The 25,551-nt window shown below is 40.2% G+C and overlaps 2 protein-coding genes across 2 annotated transcripts; one reads left to right on the top strand and one right to left on the bottom strand.

The window, feature by feature from the left end:
• The first annotated feature begins 8,231 nt into the window (after window positions 1–8,231).
• Window positions 8,232–10,295, top strand: LOC119646769 (phosrestin-2-like). Its single transcript, XM_038047351.1, has 5 exons — window positions 8,232–8,487; window positions 8,750–9,078; window positions 9,139–9,617; window positions 9,683–9,812; window positions 9,903–10,295. The coding sequence occupies exons 1-5, from the start codon at window positions 8,379–8,381 to the stop codon at window positions 9,972–9,974; spliced, it is 1,119 nt and encodes a 372-aa protein (XP_037903279.1). The 5' UTR covers window positions 8,232–8,378; the 3' UTR covers window positions 9,975–10,295.
• Window positions 10,296–18,884: 8,589 nt separating this feature from the next.
• On the bottom strand, window positions 18,885–25,476 carry LOC119646970 (AN1-type zinc finger protein 2A). Its single transcript, XM_038047672.1, has 4 exons — window positions 25,316–25,476; window positions 24,901–25,258; window positions 24,763–24,847; window positions 18,885–19,076 (listed from the first exon to the last, which is right to left on the bottom strand). The coding sequence occupies exons 1-4, from the start codon at window positions 25,368–25,370 to the stop codon at window positions 18,900–18,902; spliced, it is 675 nt and encodes a 224-aa protein (XP_037903600.1). The 5' UTR covers window positions 25,371–25,476; the 3' UTR covers window positions 18,885–18,899.
• Window positions 25,477–25,551: the final 75 nt, after the last annotated feature.

Genomic DNA, 25,551 nt, shown 5'->3' with positions numbered 1-25,551 from the left:
GTTCACACTGGCGAAGCCTTTTTCGAAAATAATAAAGAACAGATGAAGCGAAGATTTAAACTCCGCGCACTGTTCCAAAATGATCCACAGGGTGATAATGTGGTCTGTACAAGAGAATCCGGAGCGGAAACTAGCCTGCTCTCTGTAAATGTTTCGAGATGTTCTTTGATGTGTTCCCGGATTGCTTTATTATTTCTTATTTTAGGGTTCATTGAACTATTATCTTTTCGATTTCAAGAGCACCCTTGTTTGAAATTTAAACAATCATCCCCTTCTTCTGCTTTAGAGAACGTCTTGGATTCCTAAGATTTCCGTACGGGTGGAAGTAGCAGATACGCAATAATTGCAGGTGCAGCGAGGAATAACTGCGCCGAGAGCGTGAAGCCCAGCGGCTTTACTCCGTTTGAGTGCATTGATGGCCAAGATTCTTTCCTATCAGTTTGGAGGAACAGTCCATATCCGCATGTTACGGTGACGAGTCATTTAATCCACAAGAGGCGGATCCGGATGTGATACGATTAGGAACCGCGGAGAAATGTCCCTTGCACTTCAGGTGCTCATCATCGTGGATAAGGCATATAACGTTAATGTGCTTCACAGGAATATCGAAAGGTTTGCGACCGCATGTAAGCGCTTCCACGATTCGGTAATCAGCAAGGCCTAGTGACGCTCCACCCCCAAGAAAAAATAATTTTTGATAGCGGGGGCAGTATGCTCAGACCTCTCCTAAGTTGCGTGCAATTGCTGTTAGAAAGTATCCTTCTCGATAACTTCGTTGGTGCATTGCATTGTACAATTGTGCTGCTCTTTAACCTGAACCGGAATCTGGCAGTCAGAATCCTTTCAGAAACCGGCTTCTAGGTGAAGAGAACGTACCATGTGGTAGCCATCTATAACAATCTGCCACCGGATTCGCATCTACCACCGCTTAGCTTTCGTTTCCCGGGTACAAAGGTACATTGCCATTAGTGTGGCAAGAGGAAAAGGAGTACTTTCCAGAGTCCCACCATCTTTTTTGACTTAGGCCCAAAATGCCCAGCTTATATCGTTGGAATTCCTGCTCAAGTTGGAAAAAGCGAGAATTCTGGGGAATCTCAATACCATTGTGGAGGAGCGAGCACAGATTCTAGGAACCAAATATAGCCAAAGATCGTAAACGTTAGGTCAGTTTCGAAATTCGCAGGTGACTGGCCTACAAAGATATATGATCAGTCATTAATAGGCTCTCGCACCCGCTAAGCTTTCCCATCTCCAAAGCGGTATTATAGTGGTCACTTTTATCAATTATTTTAATTCCGCTTTCAGAAGCATGGGAGACGGTTACTCATACCATGAACCACTCCACTCGTACTATTGTCGCCTTATCTTTTCAAAAAACCAATTATAGATCCACCGACGAAAGCTATCTGTTAAAAATAAACGAAAAATAAATGCAACATGAAGGCTTGAAAAATTAAAAACAATAAGCTGCTTCTCACTATTTTAGTTGATAACTTTACTTGACCCTAACTTAAAATTTCCCATTAACGCAAGATTTAAAAATACACTCAAAGTATTAAAGCAACCAGCTAGCAACCAGCAAATTTCCAAAATATTTTGCTACCGAAACTATAATTAACCCTTGGAATTTCATTGATTTTACTATTATGACCTTCAAAAAGGATTTTAATTGATTTCTGAAATGTGCTCACTCTCTGCAGCAATGATATCGATATCCATATGAGCGAGAATTCCACAATGTCGGCCGGGCATTTGAGTTTAAGCGAAATGAGATGGTGGGACTCTAGAGATTGATTGATTCTGTCCTGCCTACTATGCTCTTGTTCTCTATTAAGCCAAGCGGCAGTAGACGCGAACCCGATATGGGACTGATGAAAAGTGCATTCTCTTAATTTGGGAGTCGGTTTCTGGCAGGAACTTCACCATGAAACAGTACAGTGCTACGTAGATTTGCTATGCGAAAGGCAAGAATAGTTCCTTAGGAGCGACATCAGGCAGTTCAGGAGAAACCTCCTTTCCATTGAATTGGAACTGGAAGGAACAATTCATCCGCAAGCCACCGTAACATGCGAATGTGGATTGCTCCTCCAAACAAAAGTGAAATTAACTCTGCCATCAATGCGATCAGGTGGAGTAAAGTTACCGACCGTGACGGTCCCCTCGGGGAGCTACTCATTGCAGTTTCTATAGAGCTGTTACTTCCATTTATACAGAAATCCTGAGGTTCTGAAACCTTTTGCAAAGAGTGGAAGAAAGAGAAAGTCATTAAAAATGCGGAAAAAAGTACCCGTCTTGAGTGTGATAATTTGAGAGGCATTCCGGATAGCTAATAATAAAGGTAAAATCTCGGAATCTGAGATACGAACTCAAACGCACAAAGGAATGCTTAAACCTTACCAAAAATATCCCGCCATAAGCACCCTGGCCTGCTCCATTCCTGGTAAGTTCCTCTTTATTTTTAAGGTTTTGTGTAAAATATTCTACCTACCTGTCTGTCTGTCACACGCATTTTGCTTTGGTGGAAAGGTGGCAACTGTGAACGCTCACGCACACAGTGAGTGGATATTCTCACTTAATATATGAATATATATTACGTGCTAGGTACTAATGGGACAAATATTCACTCAAATGTTTTTATAAAAGAAATACACAGAACCTTTCATACCTGACTGTTTAATATTATAACCTTGAACTCATTTCCGATTCCTCAGAAGGATTCTGGTCCGTATAGAGGCATCATTGCTCCATTCCTGGCCAGTTCATCCGCTACGTCATTGCCTTCCAACCCAACATGGGCTGGAACCCAGAATATCCAGACCTTACTGGGCGATCCCAGCGTGTTCGGTTTCCCAAGGCATAACAATACCAGTTTAGAGTCTACCTGATTGGAACTAAGTGCCTGGATAGTCGCTTGGCTGTCGGTCAAAATAATAGTGTTCCCTTCCTTCTAGTTTCTTTCGAGGTTGAAACCGGCAAATTTGTCTATGACATATATGTCCACCTGGACACCCGCTTCGTCTACTGTGAGGGACCCGTCAGTATACCAGGTAATCTGTTACTGGTTTAAGCCATATGTCACAACCACGCTCTCCCAGTTTGCTCTGTTACTCCAACGTGTTTCAAACTTCTTATCCAAATGAAGCCTCATTGTCATATTATCCCACTCTTGCCCGCCTCCGTGGCCTTGGTATATATCCCAAAACTATGCTGCTCTTGATCACCCTTAGAAGAGATGACTTCTAGGCCTTTCTAGAATGCTGGGAAGATACCATCTACTCCGGCTAATTTCAGTGCTTGAAAGGTTCTCAACTTACCAAAGCTTCCGAACATACCTCTTTTGCTAGTTTCTAGCTCTCCTTTCGTCCCCTTTTGTTCGTTGTACGGGTGTTGGTTAGAATGTTGTCGCCTTCCGCCGTGGGATAGGATCCCAGGAAATGAGTTCTGAAAAGCAGAAGTACTCTATCCTCCTCATTCTCGGTAAATGTCCCATCTTCCTTCTTCAGATAGCTATAGCTTTGTATAGCTTAGTTGCTTCTGTGGTTTGTTCGATCTCCTCACAGAAAGCTTTCCCAATTTGCTTCCGTGATTGTGTTGCTATACGCAATTAGTGCATTTTTGTAACTTGGCCAGTCTCCGGTTCGTTTTGCCGGTTGAAAAGTTTTCACCCTTCTGTTCTCAGTCTGGCTTATTCCACTAGGGTTCATCTCTTAATCACTTAACTGGTTTAGCCGGACAATGACGAATTTGTCTAGGTCTTCCAGTTCACTCCTGATATAACTGCCCCTATGTAGATGAGCGATGTTGTTGTGCTGCATATAAAAGTGTATTACCGTATTTTAGAAATTTACCCGAAAATCCCCCTTAAGTTCATCCTAGAAGTACAAAATTTGGTGTAGTTATAATGAAATAATGGACAATTTTTGAAAGGTTGACAAAAATCCAACTATTATTGGCAAAAATATAGAAAATCAAAATTGTGTATTTCACGTGAGTTTATCCCACTTTAATACTTGTATGACGTTATCATCATAGAAAGTGAACTCATATGAACGCCGGGGTTGGAGTTTGGAAATACATATTAAGAAATATTTTAAATTTTTGGGTATATAGGAAGGGCAAAACGTGAATAAGAAATTTCTCACACAAAATGAACACAAAACTTTTATACTCGAAATGCCCAGCTTATATTATTTCCCCTTGTTTCTTTTTAAGGTTTTGTGTTTACAAAATCGGTTTACTGTCTGTCTGTCTCTCTGCCCATCAGACGCATTTTTCTCGGAGACGGTTACAGCGATTGACACCAAATTTGGTACAAAGGTGGGAACTGTGAACGCTCATGCATATAATGAGTTACATCCTTTTACGTCGAATTCAAGGGGGTCCCCATACATGCAAAAGGGGGGTGTAAAATTTTTTTTCATCAAATATAGTCATGTGGGGTATCAAATAAAAGGTCTCGATTAGTAATTTTCGAAGCCCGTCTTAGTTTTGACATTTCTTGGAAATGTGGGGAGTGCGGGGGGTTGAAAGTGATCATTTCTTTAAGGGGGCCATTCTCAGAAACTACCAAACCGAAAAATCTGAAAAAAATCAGGAGGCTGCCACTATATGGTGCCTGGGCTCTATACCGATATCTGTTCAAATAAAGTTAATTTTTAGTAATTGGCTGCAAAATCCCCCTTAAGTTCATTCTAGCACCGCGCAGTGATGTAGGCTATAATGTAGAGCATGAACTTACCAAATTTGGTGCAAATCGCTCTAATACTAACAAAGTTATAATATAATATAAGTTGTTGCTTCTTTGAAAATTGAAGACTATGAATGTCAATATCACCCGAAAGTGGATACTCTCACATAAGATATGGATATATTACGTGATACGTACTAAAAAATACACAAAACCTTTTGTACCTGAAGAGTCCAGCTTCCGGTTTCCCGACTTGTTTAGACATCGAATATACTACGCAAGCGAAACTTTAATTGAATTGTTTCACGATGAAGTATGATGTGACCAGTTACCCTCGTTTCACATAACCGGCGGTCTTCATTTTCACCTCCTTTGCACCCTTTTCATTAACACTAGGATTTAAGGGCATGTCAATCTCAAACCGAGAAACAAATTCTGTTGAAATAAAAAAACATTGAATCTAAGACGCCATCATAACGCACCCCACTTTTTAAAGCACGAAAATTGGAAAAAAGTGAATCGAAATTATTCGGTATGAACGGAACAAATGGCATCAAGGAAACGGACTAGCAGTGTTACACGAAATGGCTTTTAGAAGTAAATGGTTTGCATGGGAAGAGATCCACAAATAAACACAGGTCTCTTCAGACGGGAACATTTTCAATCAAATTAACCACATGTTAATCGAGCAACATGATGCTCCAGCTCCAATAACAACATCACCTCGAATTCCGACTGACAGTCAGGTGGGAGTAACCACAACAAAGCCCTCCTATAAGGGTAAATGGATTCCACAACAACTGCAACTGAATCATCGGCAATTTACCTTCGCATCCACTTTAAGAACTTTATCATTGGTACTGCCACAAACATATTTGGACTAAACCGCAAGAAAACTAGGAACGACTGGTACAGTGATGGTTGTCAGTTAGCATCGGAACGAAAGAATGCTGTATATCAAGCAATGAAGCAATCTTAAAGAGCACCATCACACCTTCAGACTTACTACGGACTACGTCGAGCGAAGAAAGAATTTCACAGCTTGGGAAAACTAAAAAGTCCAGAAAGGTGTAGGAAAAAAGCGTTCCGGGCCCCAAAGCATGGAAGAAGCAGTCCGCGTAATTCATCGGTTTCGGAACTATGCATCACCAGGAGTGGATGGAACTACAGCCTAATTTGTTTAAATATGGAGACGATCAACCACACCAAGCAATTCATTAATTTATGGTCAAGGTTCGGGACGACAAATCAATGCCCCATACATTATAAACAATCGGGAAACCGGGAGCTGGACGCTTCAGGTATAAAAGGTTTTGTGTATTTCTTTTATAATAAAATGCGAGTGTGCATTTGTCGCAGTAGTACCTAGCACGTAATATATGCATATATTATGTGAGAATATCCACTATCGCATGATATAAGTCTTGAATTTGCAAGGAAGCAACAACTTGGACCTTTGCTAGTAATAGTGCTATTTCCACCAAACTGGTAGGACTATGCTCTATATTATAGCCTACATAGCTGCAAAATTTAATGATTCCAGGATGAACCTAAGGGGGGTTTTGCAGTCAATTACTAAAAATTATAGTAATATACTATTGTTGACTTTATTTGAACAGATATCGACATGGATTTCAGATTTTTCGTTTGGGTAGTTTCTGAGAATGGACCCATGAAATAAGTGATCAATTTCTACCCCCGCACTTCTCACCTTTCAAGCAAATGTCAAAACTAATACCGGCTTCGCAAAATACTAACCAAGAACTTTCCTATGATATCCCACATAACTATATTTGGTGAAAAAAATGTATACCCCTCCCCCTCAATCGCTATAACAGTTTCCTAGAAAAATACGTGTGGCAGACAGACAGACAGTAAACCGATTTTAATAAGATTTTGTTTTATACAAAATCGTAAAAAGATATCACTTAGTGCAACAATTATAAGGTATAACATAGTTAAAGAAGTACAACCTGTAAGATATTCTCCACTATTTAGCTAGTCCCATACGCCCAGCATATTAGCGACGAGGCTCCACTCTAAGCAAATCAGTAACAGATCAGATTCTCCTGTGACAATCACTGTTGGAAAATGACCATAAGTGATACCATCTTTTCATCGATTTCAAGGCAGCCTCCAATACCAAAGCCAAGGTAAAACTTTACACGGCAATTGAAATTTAGTACGGCTGGCTAAACTAGCCAGTCTCGAAACCTTCAAGCTCCTTCCTCCTAGAACAATTTTTCGAAGTGCACCAATAACATTGGTAGTCACATTAAACAATATACATGAGTATGACCCAAAATAAAACGGCAGCAGAAATGAAAATGTTGCAGTCAACAGAATCTATTTCAACTTACGAAAACTGTCCCATCTGAAACGCCTCACCATAGGGTCAAACCTCTTACTGTACAACACAAGAATTTTTGGCCCCCTGCAATAGGATGAATAACACAACCGTTTAGTTGTGGCTAAAACCAAGTTCAATAGGCTATGTCACTCAATCCATATGGGTGAGGTTGCCCCCGCCCGGATAGCTTAAAGAGGTAATATTTGTGATACAAAAGGATGACATGCCAGATAACTACGGGACGAATTCACGAAATTCACGAGGATATTCGAGTGATTTTTCACCGAACTCAAATTGATAGACTATGTTCAACATGTTACTGTAAAAAGTTTTTCTTTTTAATCTCTAGTCCTAGAAGATTCCTTTTAACCAAATACACTTACTGTAACTCTCTATACTCAGTGAGCCCGCACCTACCTACATCTCTGTTCATTTAGAAATATAAGCTGGTATAAATACTGTTATTTATTAGGATTACATCGAAAAGGTTCCGAAGCAAAAACCTTTTTATCAACTGAAGCAGCTAAGCTAAGCAAACAACTAAGATGAAATTTTAGTTTAATCTCTCATTGTTCATTAGGAGGCAGGATTATTAATTAGGAAAACCTATACGAATGTATATCTCGTATGTTTCAATGCAAAAGCGATATCTATAACTGGGGCAAATACGGACACACATACAAACCTCGTTGGCCTAGACCTTGCTCTTACGACTATGTGATTTGGCTAATTTAATCGAACTCAAAGTTTCGTGGCGACCAACTATCGGGTTTTCAAAATGAAAGAATTCCCACATAAAGTAACATGAACGGAAACTTGGAAATAATATAAACAAATTGAAAACCAGAACTGCAAGAGTTCATCCGAAAGCTGCAAATATGTAAGTTCGCAATGCATTAATCTAGGGCCATCAAGTGGTGTTACTTAGAAGGTATAAATGCCACGTAATATGAGCTCCACTCGCGCCCTCAAAGACAATGTTATTATCACCTCAACCGTGTTTCGCCCGAATTGCATATTTTCCAATTGCCTTTCGCTATTCTAGTGACAAATTATCGATTTAGCAGTTTATTTCCGTCGAAAGACCATTATTGATTTCAAATATACGAGAAGCCTCTCCGGTGCTAATGACTTGCAATGGAGGCTAATTGGATAAGTTTAGTACGCCGCTATAAAAGCACCCTGTGCTGCGAAACAAGCGCAAACGATCTCTCGGCCTGCTAAGCGACAAACCCAACCTCGACGCAACATTTTCGTAACGGAATAAAAAGGAATCCTTGTGACCAGCAAGCGCAAGTTCTAAGTGTATAATAGTGTGCCCAGTTTCATAGTTTATTTAAAATGGTTGTTAACTTCAAAGTATACAAGAAGTGCTCGCCTAATGGCAAGGTTACCCTCTATATGGGCAAACGGGACTTCATCGACTCCATTACTACTGTGGAGCCAGTCGGTATGACCTGTGACTGTTTATCTTTAAATCTTAAGTTCTTACAATGTGGAAGGATAAATCTGAGAACTTGCTAGTGCGTAAATAGATTGAACTTTCATTTGTTCAAGTAAACAATTCAAACTTGACATGCAAAGTTTCCTTTCTAACGAATTTTATTAACCAAATAAAAGTCAAGTGACTTCTTGTTACCCCAGATTTCAAGATGTCTTTAAACTGAAATGTGTCCTCTGAAGAAACGATAAATATTTGTTTCAATTTATAGATGGTCTTGTTGTCCTCAATGACGACTACGTTCGAAACAACCGCAAAATTTATGCCCAACTCATTTGCCACTTCCGATATGGCCGAGAAGAAGACGAAACCATGGGACTCAACTTCCAAAAAGAACTAACCCTTGCATCGCAGCAAATTTATCCTCAGGAAAAGTCTGACGTAGTAATGACCAAAATGCAGGAGCGTCTTCTCAAGAAGCTCGGACCGAACGCCTTCCCCTTCCTCCTCACTATGCCGCCAAACTCCCCAGCTTCAATTACCTTGCAGCAGAAAGCTGGTGATGAAAGCCAGCCTTGCGGTATTCAATACTTTGTCAAGGTAACAATAAAGCCCTACAATGTCTCCTATAAATAGTGACGTTGCTTTCCCGTGTGGTAGGTATTTGCTGGTGATTCGGAACTCGATCGCAACCATCGACGAAGCTCAGTGGCTCTGGGTGTCCGCAAAGTACAGTACGCCCCAACAAAGCAAGGAGTACAACCATGCACCATTGTGCGAAAGGACTTCTTGCTCTCTCCTGGCGAACTGGAGCTGGAAGTGACCTTGGACAAGCAACTGTACCACCATGGGGATAAGATTGCTGTTAATATTTGCATTCGCAATAACTCCAATAAAATTGTGAAGAAGATTAAGGCAATGGTGCAGCAAGGAGTCGATGTTGTCCTCTTCCAAAGCGGACAATTCCGGCACACTATCTCGTCCATGGAAACTACTGAGGGATGCCCAATCCAACCCGGATCCAGTGTCCAAAAGGTTGTCTACTTGCAGCCGAATCTAATTCCTAATCAAAATCGGTTTGGAATTGCAGTTGAAGGCGATCCAAAGAGGCGTGAGACTTTCTTAGCTTCAACTACCCTGTAAGCAAATGAGTAATATTAATGTGCATATAAAGTATCAATGGTCATTTTTCACCCCGCCACAGACTCTCTGCTCCGGAATGCCGCGATGCGTTTGGAATAATTGTCTCCTATGCCGTCAAAGTCAAGCTTTTCCTTGGCGCTTTGGGTGGAGAACTATGTGCTGAGCTTCCATTCGTACTTATGCATCCAAAGGTAAGGTTTAAAAGGGTCTTTTGACAATATTAAATAATATTCACCCACTTAGCAAAACTGTAAAGACTAACTAACCAAATGATGTTTTAGCCAACTCGTGGAAAGATGTTGCCACAGGAAAGTGCTGAAATCAATGACGAGAAGATCGTCGATTATGAATAAACGGAAGGACGATGAGCCAAAGGATCTTAAGGAACAGGAACGCTTGACTGGATTCCACTTTATTCGTTCGTTTTAAGTTGCGTAACCAAGTTTATGTCCTATATATTTTATAATCGAATTTCTGAAACAAACTACTCCATTATTTCGCTCGCGTAGCTTAAAATATTTTTCTCTTCTCAGTTAGAATTAAAAATGACTTATTGTAACCAAAGTATTCGCTGCTGAAAATGAAAATGGATATATTACCTTAAAATAGCACGATTTGTTTGAAATTTTAATAGATATACAAATAAACTCAAATATCACATGCTGAAACCTGAATACCTCACTAATTAATAATTCACGTGTTCTCTTATTCACTCTTTGATCAAACGAACTGTATTTTCTCAAATTCATCTTTCATAATTATTCATCAACGATGGAAATTGAAGTTTTTGTCTGACGTCAGTTAGTGTTGATGAAGTTAAATGCATGATCCCGGGACTTAGCTGAACTTCAGTATTCAACAAGGCTTCCTTCAAATTCCTTACTTCGCTTCAACTGGCCTTCATAATGAAGTTTTGGGACAACTGTCTCCCCGGGCTTGATAATAATAATATGTGATAGTATTATTATCTTAGGAAGTTGCACTGCGTGCTAAAGAACTACTACGCTAATTTGATGGTTATAGTATGCCTACTAACTATAATATGTCGATCAATTCAATAATCGAGAGGAATTTTAGGATGTTTCCTACTACTAAGCGCCGGACATTGTCCTAGAATATGTAGTTTCATCGCTCTCACCACAGAATGTACAGGGATGTCCACAAATATCAAAATCAAACCAGTCGGGATACCGGAAACTGGACCTGCGGGTAGAAAGGTTTTGTGTTCATCTTATGTGAGGAACTTTATACGCACAATTTTCCATTCGTATATGGCTAAAAGCAAAAATATCCCCCATATTTTTTCAAAGTAATTTTCCCTAATTCACCCTAAACAAACAAACGTCCCAATAGGAAAAGCAGCGCTCCAGAAGCACAATTAGAACGCTTCCATAGCATCATAGAACGATTCTTTTGCGCTTCCGCTTCATATACTTTTTACCATTGCGTATCATTGCCAGGAAGCGTTCCTTTTATGCGCCACTAAATAAGTGCTTCCTAAGAAGCATATTGGGATATGGAAGAGAAGCACATCAATTTCACCTCAGAGAAGAACTGAAAGCAAGCATACTAATGCTGCTCGAGAAGCACTTTTGAATATGAAGCGCTTCCGAAATTTACGATTCCTATTACCGAATATATGCACATATATAAATTAATCGTACACATTATTGCGACTTACTTCGTGTGCAAAAGCATACATGTTTACATATACAGTACGTATATTGAATACCGCTGGTTTAATGTACAAATATGTGTATCTATCTCAATTAGACACTACCCCAAAGCTTCATTAGCATATATGTACATATTTTCGCCAACACCTTCGAGGCGTGCCTAAAAGAAGGAACATTCTCTGCCCAGTGGAAAAAGCAAAAGTTGGTGTTGCTTCCGAAACCTGGCAAGCCACCTGGAAACCCAGCGTCTTATCGTCCTATCTGCCTGTTGGATACAATGGGGAAGATGATGGAGAGAGTCATCTACAACAGACTCCTGCCCATCGTCGAAGCCAGCAATGGTTTGTCGGAACGCCAGTTTGGTTTCCGACGCGCCCACTCTACGGTGGACGCAATTAACATGGTGGTAAACCTGGCAAAAGGTGCACTGATTTCTGGCGGCTGCTGTGCCGTGGTGGCGTTGGATGCCAAAAACGCATTCAACTCGGCCAACTGGAATAGAATTAAAGGGGCGTTGGCTGACATAGGTGTCCCCGGATACTTAGCGAATTTGGTGGAAAACTACCTCTCAGAGAGGACTCTCTGGTTCGGGACGGATGAGGGCCCCAAAGAGTACATTGTCACAGCTGGGGTACCACATGGATCGGTGCTTGGTCCCCTGTTGTGGAATATCATGTATAATGGGGTGCTTGCTCTTCCCGTCCCAGAGGGGCCTACGATTGTCCGCTAGCTGTGGTTGTTGCAGCAAAACACCCAGAAGATGTGGAGGTTTACGCAACAGAAACAGTGAGAGCGGTAAAGTCCTGGCTAGAAAAGGCCGGGCTGACCTTGGTGGACGCGAAAACGGAAGCGGTCTTAATAACGAAACACAGGAAAAATAACACTATAAAAGTGGAGGTCGGTGGACATACGGTCGTATCAAAGCCGGCTATCAAATACCTGGGGGTAATAATTGACACCAAATTGAGTTTTAGGGAACACCTAGAGTATGCATGCCAAAAGGCAGTCAGTGCCACCACGGCACTTGCAAAAATGTTGCCAAATATTCGTGGGCCGAAACATTGCCGAAGGTGGTGCGCTCCATCCTGCTCTACTCGTCGCCTGTGTGGGCAGAGGCGTTTGCAAACTCTCCGAGACGGAAGCAAGTGAACTCGGTTTACCGGCGGATGGCTTTGAGGGTTTGCAGTGCTTTTAGAACCACATCAGATGAGGCAGTATTGGTGGTGGCAGGCATGATCCCGGTTGACTTTCTGGCCAAAGAAATGAGTGTCCTGTACAGTGCAAGACATATAGAGGGGCATGCACAGCGTAGAAATGCGGCAATGTCAGAGTCGCTTGATCTCTGGCAACGCAGATGGGTCGAGTCTGCGAAAGGTCCGTGGACGCACAGGCTCATTCCCAACATTAGGGTGTGGCTTGAGCGAAAACATGGGGAGACCAACTACCACATTACCCAGTTCCTCACGGGGCACGGTGGTTGCTACAGGCAGTATCTGCACCGCTTTGGGTTGGATGATTCTCCGAACTGTCCCAGATGCGATGGCATACCGGAGGATCCAGAGCATGTGATGTTTCACTGCCCACGATTTGCGATGGAGAGAAGGAGCTTAAACCAGGTGCTGGGCAGGAGCGGGACCCCGGAGAGCTTGGTTACTGAGATGCTGGAGTCCGAGGAGAAGTGGCTTGCGGTTGGCTCCGCAATCATCCAAATGCAGGAGGAGTTGCTGAAGGAACAAAGAAGAAGGAAAGCTGCAAATAGGAGAAGGATGAGTGCCTAAGAGCAAACCTACCCCGCGAAGTAATACCTCAATGGTGGTCCCGCGGGGCTGGGGCTGAAGAGACCGGGGGTGGTTTTTAGTGGGTGTGAATCCCACACACGCCCGCTGTATTTCCGCCGTTCAGGCGGCGGAACTGCGGCGGACGTATCTTTCTAAGATTTTCCACCTCCGTGTACGCACAAAAAAAAATATATGTACATATAAATACATACATATGGCAGTCTCGAGTAATTGATCAATATCAAATATAAATGATTAAAAAACTAAACGAAATGTTTTTTTTTTTGTTGTGGTATTGACGAATTGATACGTTATGGTGACGTCATATACATTTTATAATGCACGAAACTCACATAAAGTGTAAAAGTTTCACCCTCAATATCAAATATGGAACCAGTTTCGAAACGTACTAATTGAACTATTTCGTTTGACACCCCACATGGCCATAGTCTGTAAAAAAAATGTACACTCCCTTCTCACATATGGGAAGCCCCCCTTAAAGTCAGCACAAAATGGCGCCACTTACCATATGCAAAGGGATTCGCAGACCACAAGTCCTTACCAAATTTCTTAACAATTGATTCAGCCGTTTCTGAATAAATCGGGTGTGACAGACAGACGGATAGACAGACATCGAATCGATTCTGTTTCACAAGTTCTGTTTCACACAAAACTTTAAAAATCAACAATAAGATTGTTCTTGCTGAGGTTTAAACAATCCAGCGAGCGCTTTGGTTCAAATTTTTCCCATGAGCACCCTAGACTGTTGCATTCTTAGTGAGCTCGTCCAGTATAGTTCCCTTAATCATTACTCCTTTCTCCTTACTGGCATTGCAGTTGACCCATTCCCGATTTCACAAAACCGTTCTGACCAGTTCATCAAGTACACGTGTACGTGGAGCAAAGAAATATCATTAAGTTTTCCGCCAGAGAGGCAATGAATCCAACCGAAATTTTAGAGCGAATATGTGCACAGTTTCGAGAAAATACTTTTGAAGGATCCAAGTATTTGTGTGGCACAGGGATTCCTTGGAGAGCGTGAGGAAGTCGATAGTCTGAGCCACGATCGACGACTATTATTAAGATATCGAGACGGTCCGTAGTCTCATAGAGCAAAATCGATGAATATCCCTAATCGAAACCATTAAGGAAATCAACTGGCAATGGAAGTGTCCAAACAATCGTGGCAGATGACTTGGAATTTCAAAGTCTCCGCGACATTGATTGAAACTTTCTCGACGATCCCAGCAAGAGAGACGCGTTTTAGATAGAATCGTTATCTGTGATGAAACTTGGATGCACCACCAACATACACCCGAAGCGAAACAGGCCAGTTTGGAGGTAAAGAAGGAAAAAAGAAGAAGAGCAGGAAGAGAGCGCCAGTGAAGACAAAGATGTAATCGTCTACCATTAAGGTAATGGCAACTGTTTTTCTTATCCGAAAGGTGTTATTCATCTCGATTTTCTCTATGATCGACGCTGTATTATTGCGAAATGATGAATACCGCGCGATTGGCATTTCGGCAAAAAAAGAAGACAAAATCCGTTAAAAGCGTGATTTTCCTTCATGACAATCCAAGTCCTCATGTAGCCAGCGCAATGAGACAAAAATTGGACTTCTTTGACTGGGAAATCTTAGAACAACCTCTCTTCAGTCCGGACTTGTCTCACTGCGATTTTCACCTTTTTGGGCCATTAGAAGAAGCGCTTGGAAAAAAGCAAGACAAAAATTGGACTTCTTCGGCTGGGAAATTTTGGAACATCCTCTCTTCAGTCCGGACTTGTCTTCCTGCGATTTTCACCTTTTTGGACTTTGCAAAAAACCGGTTTGACTGTTAAGGTGAATGGGACCCTGGCTGCAATAAAATTATCCACCTACCATCGAGAGGCATAGAGAGAAAAAATTCATGCAACATTATTGGAGTACAAGTTTTTTTATGTGAAAGGTCTAGAATCATATTCAGCGTAAGTGTCCAAGTTGAATCCTGCAAAATGAATCTACTAACAAAGGAATCACAGCACATATCTCTTGAAAAAAATTATTCATATCAGTCACAGTGGAATTTACTGACCAACCTACAGCAAACACGAGGAGGCCACAGATCCACCAGCAGTTTCCACCAGCAGTTTCCACCAACGATTATGTCACATATCACACAATTCCAAGATATACATCCATAATCTTAATCATTGTTACAATTAGCAACATACTCTGCAAAAGTAGGAATAGTCTCTGCAAGCAGAAACCCACCCTAGCACCTAAATTACCCCCAAAGCCGAATTTTTCCATCGATAAAAATAATAGCGGCTTTTGTTAGTTTGAAAAAAAATGGATAAAAACTAATTTCTTATATTAATAAAGCATTGCTTTTTGGTGAACAAATACTGTTGACGCTTCATAAACATTATTCGGACTTTGCACCAGGAAAAGTTAAGAAGTGATTTGCTAAGTTTAAACGAGGTGAAATGAGGACCGAGGACGAGAAACAGTTGGCTGGTAGTATTTTGGGATGTGCAGGGTATAATATTCACTATCTTGAGAAGAGAAAAACCAACAACAGTAACTATTACATAGCGTAAGAAAGTGATGTTTCATCAAGACAATACACCGTGCCACAAATCAATGAAAACGATGAAAAAATGTTCTAAAAAGATACTTCACTTGGACGTAGACTTTTGTTGGAGCTAAAATGAAATAAAATATTCTAATGGCATAAGCAAGTAGTTGTTTAAGAGCGATTTACGAAAATTATGTAGCTTAAATGGAAAGTTTCTAATTGGTGGAGATCGCCATTACAGAAACACTATTTGGGGTTGCAAGAAAGTCACCAAATGGGGTAATATCCTACAAAACTTCATACAAACTTACCCCGTCTCACTGCTTTTCGTAGATGATCCCATTTAACAAAAAAGCTTCGGCATCAAATCTAGATGTGGTACTTTGTAATGTCCAAAATATCTGTTCTGCACACACACAACAAGCTCACTTCTGATCATTTGCCAGTTATCTTTAAGTTTAGTTCTCCGGATTTATTAAGCAATCAATTTTTCTTTGATTTCAAGTTGGCTGATTGGGCAAGATTTCAAAACAGATTTCTAAATCAGATATTAGCCATAAATCGTAGTCTCCCGAGAACACCTGTTAAAAAAGTTATTCACATTGCCTTTCTCTCGGGATTGGAAAAACTCAACTCAACCCACTCTCATACAGAAACGCCCATAGATGTGACTGGTGAAGGCATAGAAATTTAGGTGGAAACAAATAAACTAACTGATTCAAGAATTACTCATCATCGTTAGAAACAACCAGTGGAATAATGTATCTGGAACATTGTCCGAATTTGAAAAGAAAAAAATAAACATATTTCGAGTTTAGAAGAATGCAGTCAAGTTTATTTAACAAAAAACAAGTCGGGAAACCGGAAGCTCAGCGCTTCAGGTATGAAAGGTTTTGTGTATTTCCTTTACAAAGAGATTTGAGTGTGCATTTGTCTCATTAGCATGTAGCACGTAAAATATGCATATATTATGTGAAAATTTCCACTTTCAAGTAATATTTGCATTCATAGTCTTGAATTTGCAGAGAAGCGACAGTTTTGACCTAGTATAACTTTGTTAGTAATAGTGTGATTTCCACCAAATTTGGCAGGATCATGCTCTATGCTGTAGCCTACATTGGTGCAAAATTTTGTGATTCTAGAGTGAGCTTAAGGGGGGTTTTCCTGTCAATTACTAAAAATTCTAGTAATGTACTACTATTAACTTTATTTTAACAGGTATTGGTATGGAGGGTATTTCGGAGACTAGGCACCATATAGTGGCAGCCCCCTGATTCTTTTCAGATTTTTCGGTTTGGTAGTTTCTGAGAATGGGTCCGTTAAAAAAATTATCAATTTCAACCCCCCGCACTCCCCACCAGTACTAATGGAAACCTTTAATTTGATACCCCACATGACTATATTTAATGAAAAAAATGTACACCCCCATTTTGCATGTATGGGGACCCGACGTAAAAGGATGTAACTCACTGTATGCGTGAGCGTTCACAGTTCCCCCCTTTCTACCAAATTTGGTGCCAATCGCTATAGCCGTCTCTGAGAAAAATGCGTGTGACGGACAGACAGACAGACAGACAGTAAACCGATTTTAATAAAAGAAAGGGTTACCAAGGACATTTGCTAAAAACTTTTGCGAAAATGGGGAACTTTATGCTCCTGCAACAGAAACCGAGGTTGAATAGATAATTAGGGAATGGACCACATTTTCCATGCCTAAAACTTTCCAGCCGAAGATTATATGGAATATAATCAAAAGTGCACAAACTTTGATTCCGAACATTTGCTTGCCAAGAACCGCAATCGTCTTTCTTATGCATATCTTCAAAGCATGCGTCAAATGCGGCTATTAGCCAACCGTTTGGAAGTCCGTGAAAATTATACCGATTTTGAAACCACAAAAACACGTAAGTCTTCTGAGCAATCTTGCGAAAGTGTTTGAGAAAATCATCAAGCAACACCTTTCCGGCTAGGTGGAATGACAAAAAATGATACCAAACGGACAATTTGAATTTAGACAAAGACATTCAACAACCCAATAATTAATGCGTGTAAAGAACGCAGTTGAATTATTTTTCGGTGCTAAACAATCTATGGCTTCAGTGTCCCTCGACATAGAAAGAGCTTTTAATAGAGTGTGGCACAACGGTTTGCTCTACAAACTCGCAAAGGCGGACTTTCCGGCTTACCTTTTTATCTGGTGAAGAGTTTCCTAAGTGCCAGATCACCCAATTTCGTTGCTCTGGGTTTGAATCCCAGTCGTCATATGTCATCACTTGCACAGCGTTAACTGTGATGCACTACAATCTGATTGTGCAAATGCCCTACTTTCCATTAAGGAGTGAACAGGAAACAATTTCGGGGACCAAGAATATTAAGGCAGGAGTCCTCCAAGGTTCAGTCCTGGTCCCACTGTTGTACCTTGTATACAGGCTTGATTTTCCTTGGTCAAACGGTGTACAAATTGCAATATTTTCGAACGATATACAATTTATACAGCAGATACCTTATATTCTCTCAATCGGTTTCACATTAGAATATTGCAAAAAGTGGAAAGTTAAAATTAACGAACAAAAAACTTAAGACATTCTTTTTACTAAACGTAGAGCCTTATATACCTGCCATATATTTATCCATAAATAAATCTAAAGGACTAAGCAGCTCAAATATAGATCTTTATTATATAAAGATCACATTACGTTGTCAACAAATAGGGTTAATAATCCTATTAAAGTTCTTTACCCACTAATTAATAGGTCATAGAAAATAGGCTGTTCATTTTTAAAATGATTTTTCAGCCTGTAATCTGCTGTAGGGCTCCAATTTTCACTACTTGTGCAGGATCAAATACCATCGAACTGGAAGTTGCACAAAATAAAGTTCTGAAAATAATTTTAAACCGCTCGAAATTCTTCAGCACGAAAGCACTGCTAAAGTCGACTTGATTGATTCAAAAATTAATAAATTGAGGAAAAAATTTTATGGCGGGATTTCACCTGTAGATAATCTGTTAATAGCTTCCATAAAGAAAATAATTAGCTTATAAAGTTTAAATAGGTCAAGTTAGGTTAAACTTTCAAGAGGTTTTCAATTGCCATTTTGCTCTAAATTACACGTAGATACATTAAGATCAAAGTTACAAATTGCGAGCATGCAACACTAGTAATCGTTAGATGTAAAGTAGGTTAACTGGATTCCGAATTTTAAGCTTTGTTTAAAACAGTATAACATATTATTGGCAATAAATTACATATCCATCAATATTCCTTTCAAAAAAAAAACAACATCAAATATGATATACGACATTTATTTTTACTTTCTTCTGTGGTAATATTCGTGGAATGATTATGAGCATCTGAAGTTTGTCCACGTCGATTGAGTTCAGCTAGTTTATCCTGTTCAATCATTGAGAGTTCTAATGCACGCGCCAGCGCTTCATCGTCATTCTAAATGAAAAAAATATATTAAGTAGATTCTTAATTTTGAAGAATAAGTGAAAACATATTCCGAAGCACTCAAATTTCAACAACAACCATTTTCTAATTATAAATCTATTAAGTTCATCAGAAGTTACTTCACATTAAAAAAAACTATTTGCCATGGAGTAAAAACTTTAGAACTTGTTTCCCCCAGAAAATTAATAAAATCTAATACTTAAATTTGCATTCCTCTAACTTCTCGATTACACAATGTTTAAAAGATAAAATTGTTTTTAGATGAAAGCGCAGTCAAAACTATTCTTGTTATTCTGAATATATTGATTGATATTCTGGAAGTTTGGAGAGACAACATCAGAGAAGAATTAAACCTCTAGTTTCCCAAATAGGATAGAACAATAAGTGTAGGCCGCCACTTAATTAAGAAACCTATCCTTTGCTTCTAACATTAATCAATAATCACAATAATCTAATTCCATTAACTCTGACGAGAACTTTATTCAAGGAGGTGTTGCAGTGATTACATAGGGCGTTTTTCATATAAGATGTTTCTATGGAACAAGTCGGGAAACCGGAAGCTAGACGCTTCAGGTATGAAAGGTTTTGTGTAGTTCTTTTATAAAGAGATTTGAGTGTGCATTTGTCCCATTAGTATGTAGAACATTAACGACGTAATGATGTAACTCACTATATGCGTGAGCGTTCACAGTTCCCACCTTTCTACCAAATTTTGTGTGAAACGCTACAACCATCTCTGAGAAAAATGCGGGGGACGGACGGACAGATAGTAAACCGATTTTAATAAGGTTTTGTGTTTACACAAAACCTTAAAAATGATCTCGAGCAAATTGTCCAAAAATGGAATGATCGTCTCATGCAACACCATCTTAGATTGAATCTGAATAAAACTGAATTTTTGACGTCCGATCCCCATGAAACAAACACTATCACGGTCAGTGACAGTACCCTGCACAGAACTGAGCGATTTAAATATCTCGGGTCAATGCTGTCAGCCAATGGAGAACTGCATTGTGAAATTGTTTCACGCATTAGCGCAACCTAAATGAAATGGCATTCCACAACTAGCGTTCTTTATTTCTCAGATTCAAAATTTACCGCAATATCGTCCATCATATCTCCTTCTATGCTCCTGAGCGTTGGAGACGAAGATGTTGCATTGGACTAGTGGCGTGACATGTTTCGATCACTTCCGAAATAAGGATATCGGCGATCGATATGCGGTTACACCAATCGTGGAATAATTACGAGAGATGCGTCCTTGATAGTATGGTGAAGTAATTCGCACTAACGAGAATTCTTTTACCACTATTGGTCTGAACATCGAAGTCGATGGTAAGCGACCAAAATACCGGCCGAAATAACAGTGGCTTGATACGGTAGATGGGAATTCGAAAGTCTCGTGATTGCATCCAGATCAGGCCTTTGATAGAACAAAATGGCACTATCGATCACGACGAGCCGACCACGCTTTTGTATGGGACAAAGACTAAAGAAAAAGAAGGAAAGCTCTCCCTTAGATGCATTACAAAATCAATCATTAGTTTGTGGAACGTTTTAACACTACTTGAAATAGAGTCGTTATGAAATTGGTATATACCGCTGTCCTTGGCATATATGTAGAATTCCTATTGGGGTTTGACATTTTATTGTGTGAATCGAAGAAAAAACAATTACCTTCGATTATTCGAAGCAAAGAAATTACATTGGACTGCATATGCAAAATAAATGTTTGTCACAAAATTTCCCCTGATCAGTGTTGAAGAAAAGACCTGGAGGACCACCAACATCATTTACTAAGCATAATGTAAAGCCAGTCGAAACATTGATTAACAATTAGAGATATAGTTGTCGCTGGTAGAATCTCAGATGCTATGCATAATGCTACCTAAGTGGTTACAGTCAAATCAAATGTAGATGATCTAAAACTATTCTTCGTTTTTGACTCCCCTAATTAACAAAGTTGCATGCCATCAAACTTCGACAAGGTATATCTGAGAGGCTCTGAATAAACTTCCCACTACTTCACTACCTTCATTGTCAACTCTTAAGAAAAATAGCTTCTAATAAGAATCTCGAGGTGGCACTTGACAGCTTTGATTTAATCTTTAATATGTCGACGACTCCAGCCGGGCTCCCATAATATCTAGCTTCGTCTTTCCATATACACTTCCGAGCTATTCTTTATTATTCCTTGACCGGTAATATTTTTGAATATCTTTCCATAATATGGCAGCCATTTCAAAATTATTATAGAATTGAGAAGGAGGTTTATTCGTTCGATTTTCTTCAAAACGAACCTGTAGTATTCGAACTATCCTGATCGACTGCTTTTGCCTCTACGATCCTGGACATCTATATCCTCTTGACACTTTTTAACGGCTTGATGGAAAGCTATGTAGTCTCAATGCATCTTTCACGTATCTCTTCTCCTATTATTTTGTGCCTAGAATACATGATTAACCGCTTGCAATTTGTTTCTGTGATTCATTTTTTACCGGTAAAAAAAGGAAATAAATGCCAGAGGAAATTTGTGCCATTAATATCTAGGGAAATGCCTTTACCACAAATTTTTCCACAATAAAACGATGACCAATTGGCAAAATTACAAGAATGCCAAACGGTAAGCAAAAAAAGCGATCGCTGCTACCCGAGCGGTCGAGAAAGATCTGTATCGACTTGTCAAAAGCCGACACCAACGCACATAGGATATCGAACACTTCTGTTGCGTTAACGACAAAAACCGTACTTTGCATATCGACGCCGCGACGGATACATGGCGAGAATATTTCAAACAGATTTCAACGGAAGAATTTGTTAGGGCCATTCCACCTGTCAGCGCTACTGAAATTGTGGGAGCAAAAATACGAATGAAATGGGGAAAAGCAACAGGATCTGATGACATCGCATCTGATCTCTGGAAAGCGAAGAGCGAGGACCCGAACACTATGACCCAGATAATTCTCGAAATTGGATTATTGAGGAAGGTAGAACACCATCTCACTGGCAAGAAAGTACCAGAGTTGCAATAAGGAAAAAGGAAGGATGTCTGGCGAAATGTTCAAATTACCGTCCGAACCGGTTGCTATTCCATACCATGAAGATTTTTGAACGCATTATTGATAACCATATTCATGAAATCGTTTAAATAATTGTGAATCATGCCAGGATTGTCAAGAACTGCGGAACTACTGATACAATAATAATCGTTGGCACAACAATCCATATTGGATCAGGGCCTTGAAGAGTGTTAGAGTACTTCATTCAAGACCGTGACGGTACACCACAGTACACTGTGAGAGGCAATGTGGTCAGCATTGCGCTCGCCCGAGATTATTATCCTTATTTGACTCAGATACTCATTCACAGCTGAGTCAATTGGTGTCCGACATCTAGTCACGAAAACAAATTCCTCTGCCCCCAGCGAGATTTGAACCGCGACCTTTCGCTATAACAGCCCAGCGCTCTAACCACTTGAGCCATCCGGACACCACACATCGCCCTCTTTACATTGCATTTCGGGATCAAAAGAAAGCGTTTGCCACATGAACGCATCTGGTATGCTCTACGACAACACCTAATCCCAGAAGAATTTGTCAGCTTGGTTCAATTGCTCTACCACTATCCGATTTAAATATATCGGGCCAACGCTATCAGCCAATGGAGAACTGCTTTATGAAATTGTTTCACGCATTAACGCAACCAGGATGAAGTGACGTTCCACAACTGGTGTTCTTTGTGATCGATGTATTCATATCTAAAATTTATCACAATGTTGTCCGCCCTGTCTCGCCCTATTTTTGTGAATGCTGGCCGACTACAAAAGGCAATTAGCAATGTCTTGCAATATTGAAGGCGAAGATATAACGTTAGGCTAGTGGCGTAACACGCCTTGATCACATCCGAAATGAAGATATCTGCGATTGATATAGGGTCGCACCGATAGTGGAAAAATTGCGAGGGAAACGTCTTCAATGGTATGGGCAAGTAATTCGCGCTAACGGAAATTCATTTGTCAAAATTAGTCTGAATATCAAAGTCGTTGGAAAACGAGCAAAATGCCAATTGAACCAACAGTGGCTTGATAAGTTACTTTTGCGATCTTCTCAAATTGGCCAAATAAAGTTTATGAGCTCAGACCAAATAGTATTTATGATCTCATGAAACCCCCCAATTTTTACGCCTTTAGTAGCTCCACAACTATTCCATCCACCCTGGCACTTTGCTATTGTTTCCAGTGCACCTTCACTTCTTCAAATGTAGGTTCCTGAACGACCTCTGCTCCTACGAGGATGGTGGCATTGAATAGCTCCGCTAAGTTTTTTCGCTGCGTTCCTGCAAAATATGGCTCTGGGTTGGGGTCCTGTTGCTGTTGTATGCGAATTTCGCTCTTGTAACAACCAACAGATTTCCCTGGAAAACAATCCCTTTGCAATAGATTGAATAGACCAGCCGATAATATTTAATCAAATAAATATCGATAAAAAGCACATAAAAACGAAAAGTATCAACAATCGTACAATAGGGTCTCCTTCGTATTTTCAGTAATAATAGAAACAATTTTGTATAGCATTCGAAAGAAACTGAGATGAAAAATGTATATGGAAAACTGTCATTTTCAAACAGAATATTTTAAATTCACTTCCGATTTAAGTTTAGTGAAAAGCGCACATCTGGTGTACAAGTATAGCATCACAAGTCAGGTCGACTGCAACTAACATGCGCCCATTGCACCTTCTCAACCCCAATACCTCCACTACTTTTACGTTCGGATACACGCAAATCTATCTTCCTCTTTTTCTTCAACCTTTGTCCCGTTCACAAGCGGGGTCGGCTCGTCGTGATCGGTTTCGCCATTTAGCTCTATCGAATGCCTGATCTGGGTGCAATCTCGAGGCTTTTAAATCCCCATCTAACGAATTTATATTAGCTTGACACATCTTATATGCAAACGATTCGCTCAATGATGTCACTAGGCATCTCAACTAATCAGCATATTTTTTAAGTTTCGATGCTAAGTCCTAAACGAGGGGTCCGGTCCGACATCAAGTGGATGCGGACTTAGGCCCCGCAATCCCTAAAAAAATATAATCACTTTGTTCTTTTCCCGCCTTTTAACTACTCAATGTTCAAAAAAACTCTCAACATACCCCCAAAGGTATCAAAATATGATTTTTTTCTTCAACACTTTTTCGACAGTTCCTGCGATACAAGTGATCAACTCCCTGAAAGATAGACGCGGCAGGTACCAGCCAACTAGTGGAAGAACAGTATTAATGCTATCCCAGCGCCAACCCAAACGAAAACTGTATACTTCTCAATCAGTAAGTTTTTGCAAACTACCCTTGCTGCCTTTTTTCCATAAAAAAATATTACAAAAGAATTGTCTTCATCACTTATTTTTCTTGGGTCCTTGACTTCTAACAAATAATGGAAATAGAAAAGATGAACTCTGACGAACCACTTAAAATTATTTCTCGAAATTTCTGTCGGAATTTCACAACGTCTCCCCCTCGCTAATTTCCATTTCATTAGCAAACCTATGACTAATATTTGTCACATTTTTTAGATAAATAGGAAACAACCAGATTTTGTATGTAACGTAAACAATGCAATTTCTTGGCTCGACCGAAGAAATCAGAGTGCTCGGAAAATAAATCATTAAAATCGGACTCACCATGTCTCCCTGTACAGCTTGGACGTGGTTTGTTCTAGAACTATTTACAAGGTCTCGCCGTAGACCTGCGGCTTGACGCGCTGGCCTGAAACAAACCTCATTACTTTCCATTCCAAACAACGTCTTCATGGCACTTACGAATTATTTGGCGCCTTCCTATCACATTTGTGGTCGGTGGGATGTCGATGACCCAAGCAGAAATTTCTCCTGCAAATTGAACACGTAATCGGAACCAGCTCTTTCTTTTTGCAGTTTGCGTAGGAACAAGCATTCGTGAAGATTTTCTTGGTTTCCAGCTTGCAATATTTGTCTATGTGCTGGCCAACAGTCTGATCCGGCAGGACCCCTCGAGGAGTAGGCACTGGTTCTCCGCACAGTGGACATATAGGCACTTGGAAGTCTTTCCTACCAGGGGTCGGACAATTGTGCTGCGAGTAGGAATAATGACTTGCACAGAAGATTCTTTTACAACCATCGCACTTCACAGGCAAAAAGTCTGAAAATATAGAAGTTGTCAATGCGTACCCTTCACCAGACTTTCTCCTGATCTTACCAAGCTTGTTACACGACTCTTCAGAGCAATGCGAACCTAAATCCGGGAACTCCATCTCTATGAACACTGAACACAGTATCGAAAACAAGTAAACTGCCCATCACTGATTACGAGCCAATGACTAAGCTTCATAATGACATTGACAGCCTCAGAATTGAGTCAAAAAGGAATGCCAACACTCTGAATCCCAGCTGATTGCCAAGTAACTTATTTGCTAATGGAGTTGAAAACTTGGC

The sequence above is a fragment of the Hermetia illucens genome, chromosome 1 (genome assembly GCF_905115235.1).
Source record: "Hermetia illucens chromosome 1, iHerIll2.2.curated.20191125, whole genome shotgun sequence".
Taxonomy (NCBI): domain Eukaryota; kingdom Metazoa; phylum Arthropoda; class Insecta; order Diptera; family Stratiomyidae; genus Hermetia; species Hermetia illucens.
This window is presented reverse-complemented; position numbering and strand designations above follow the sequence as displayed.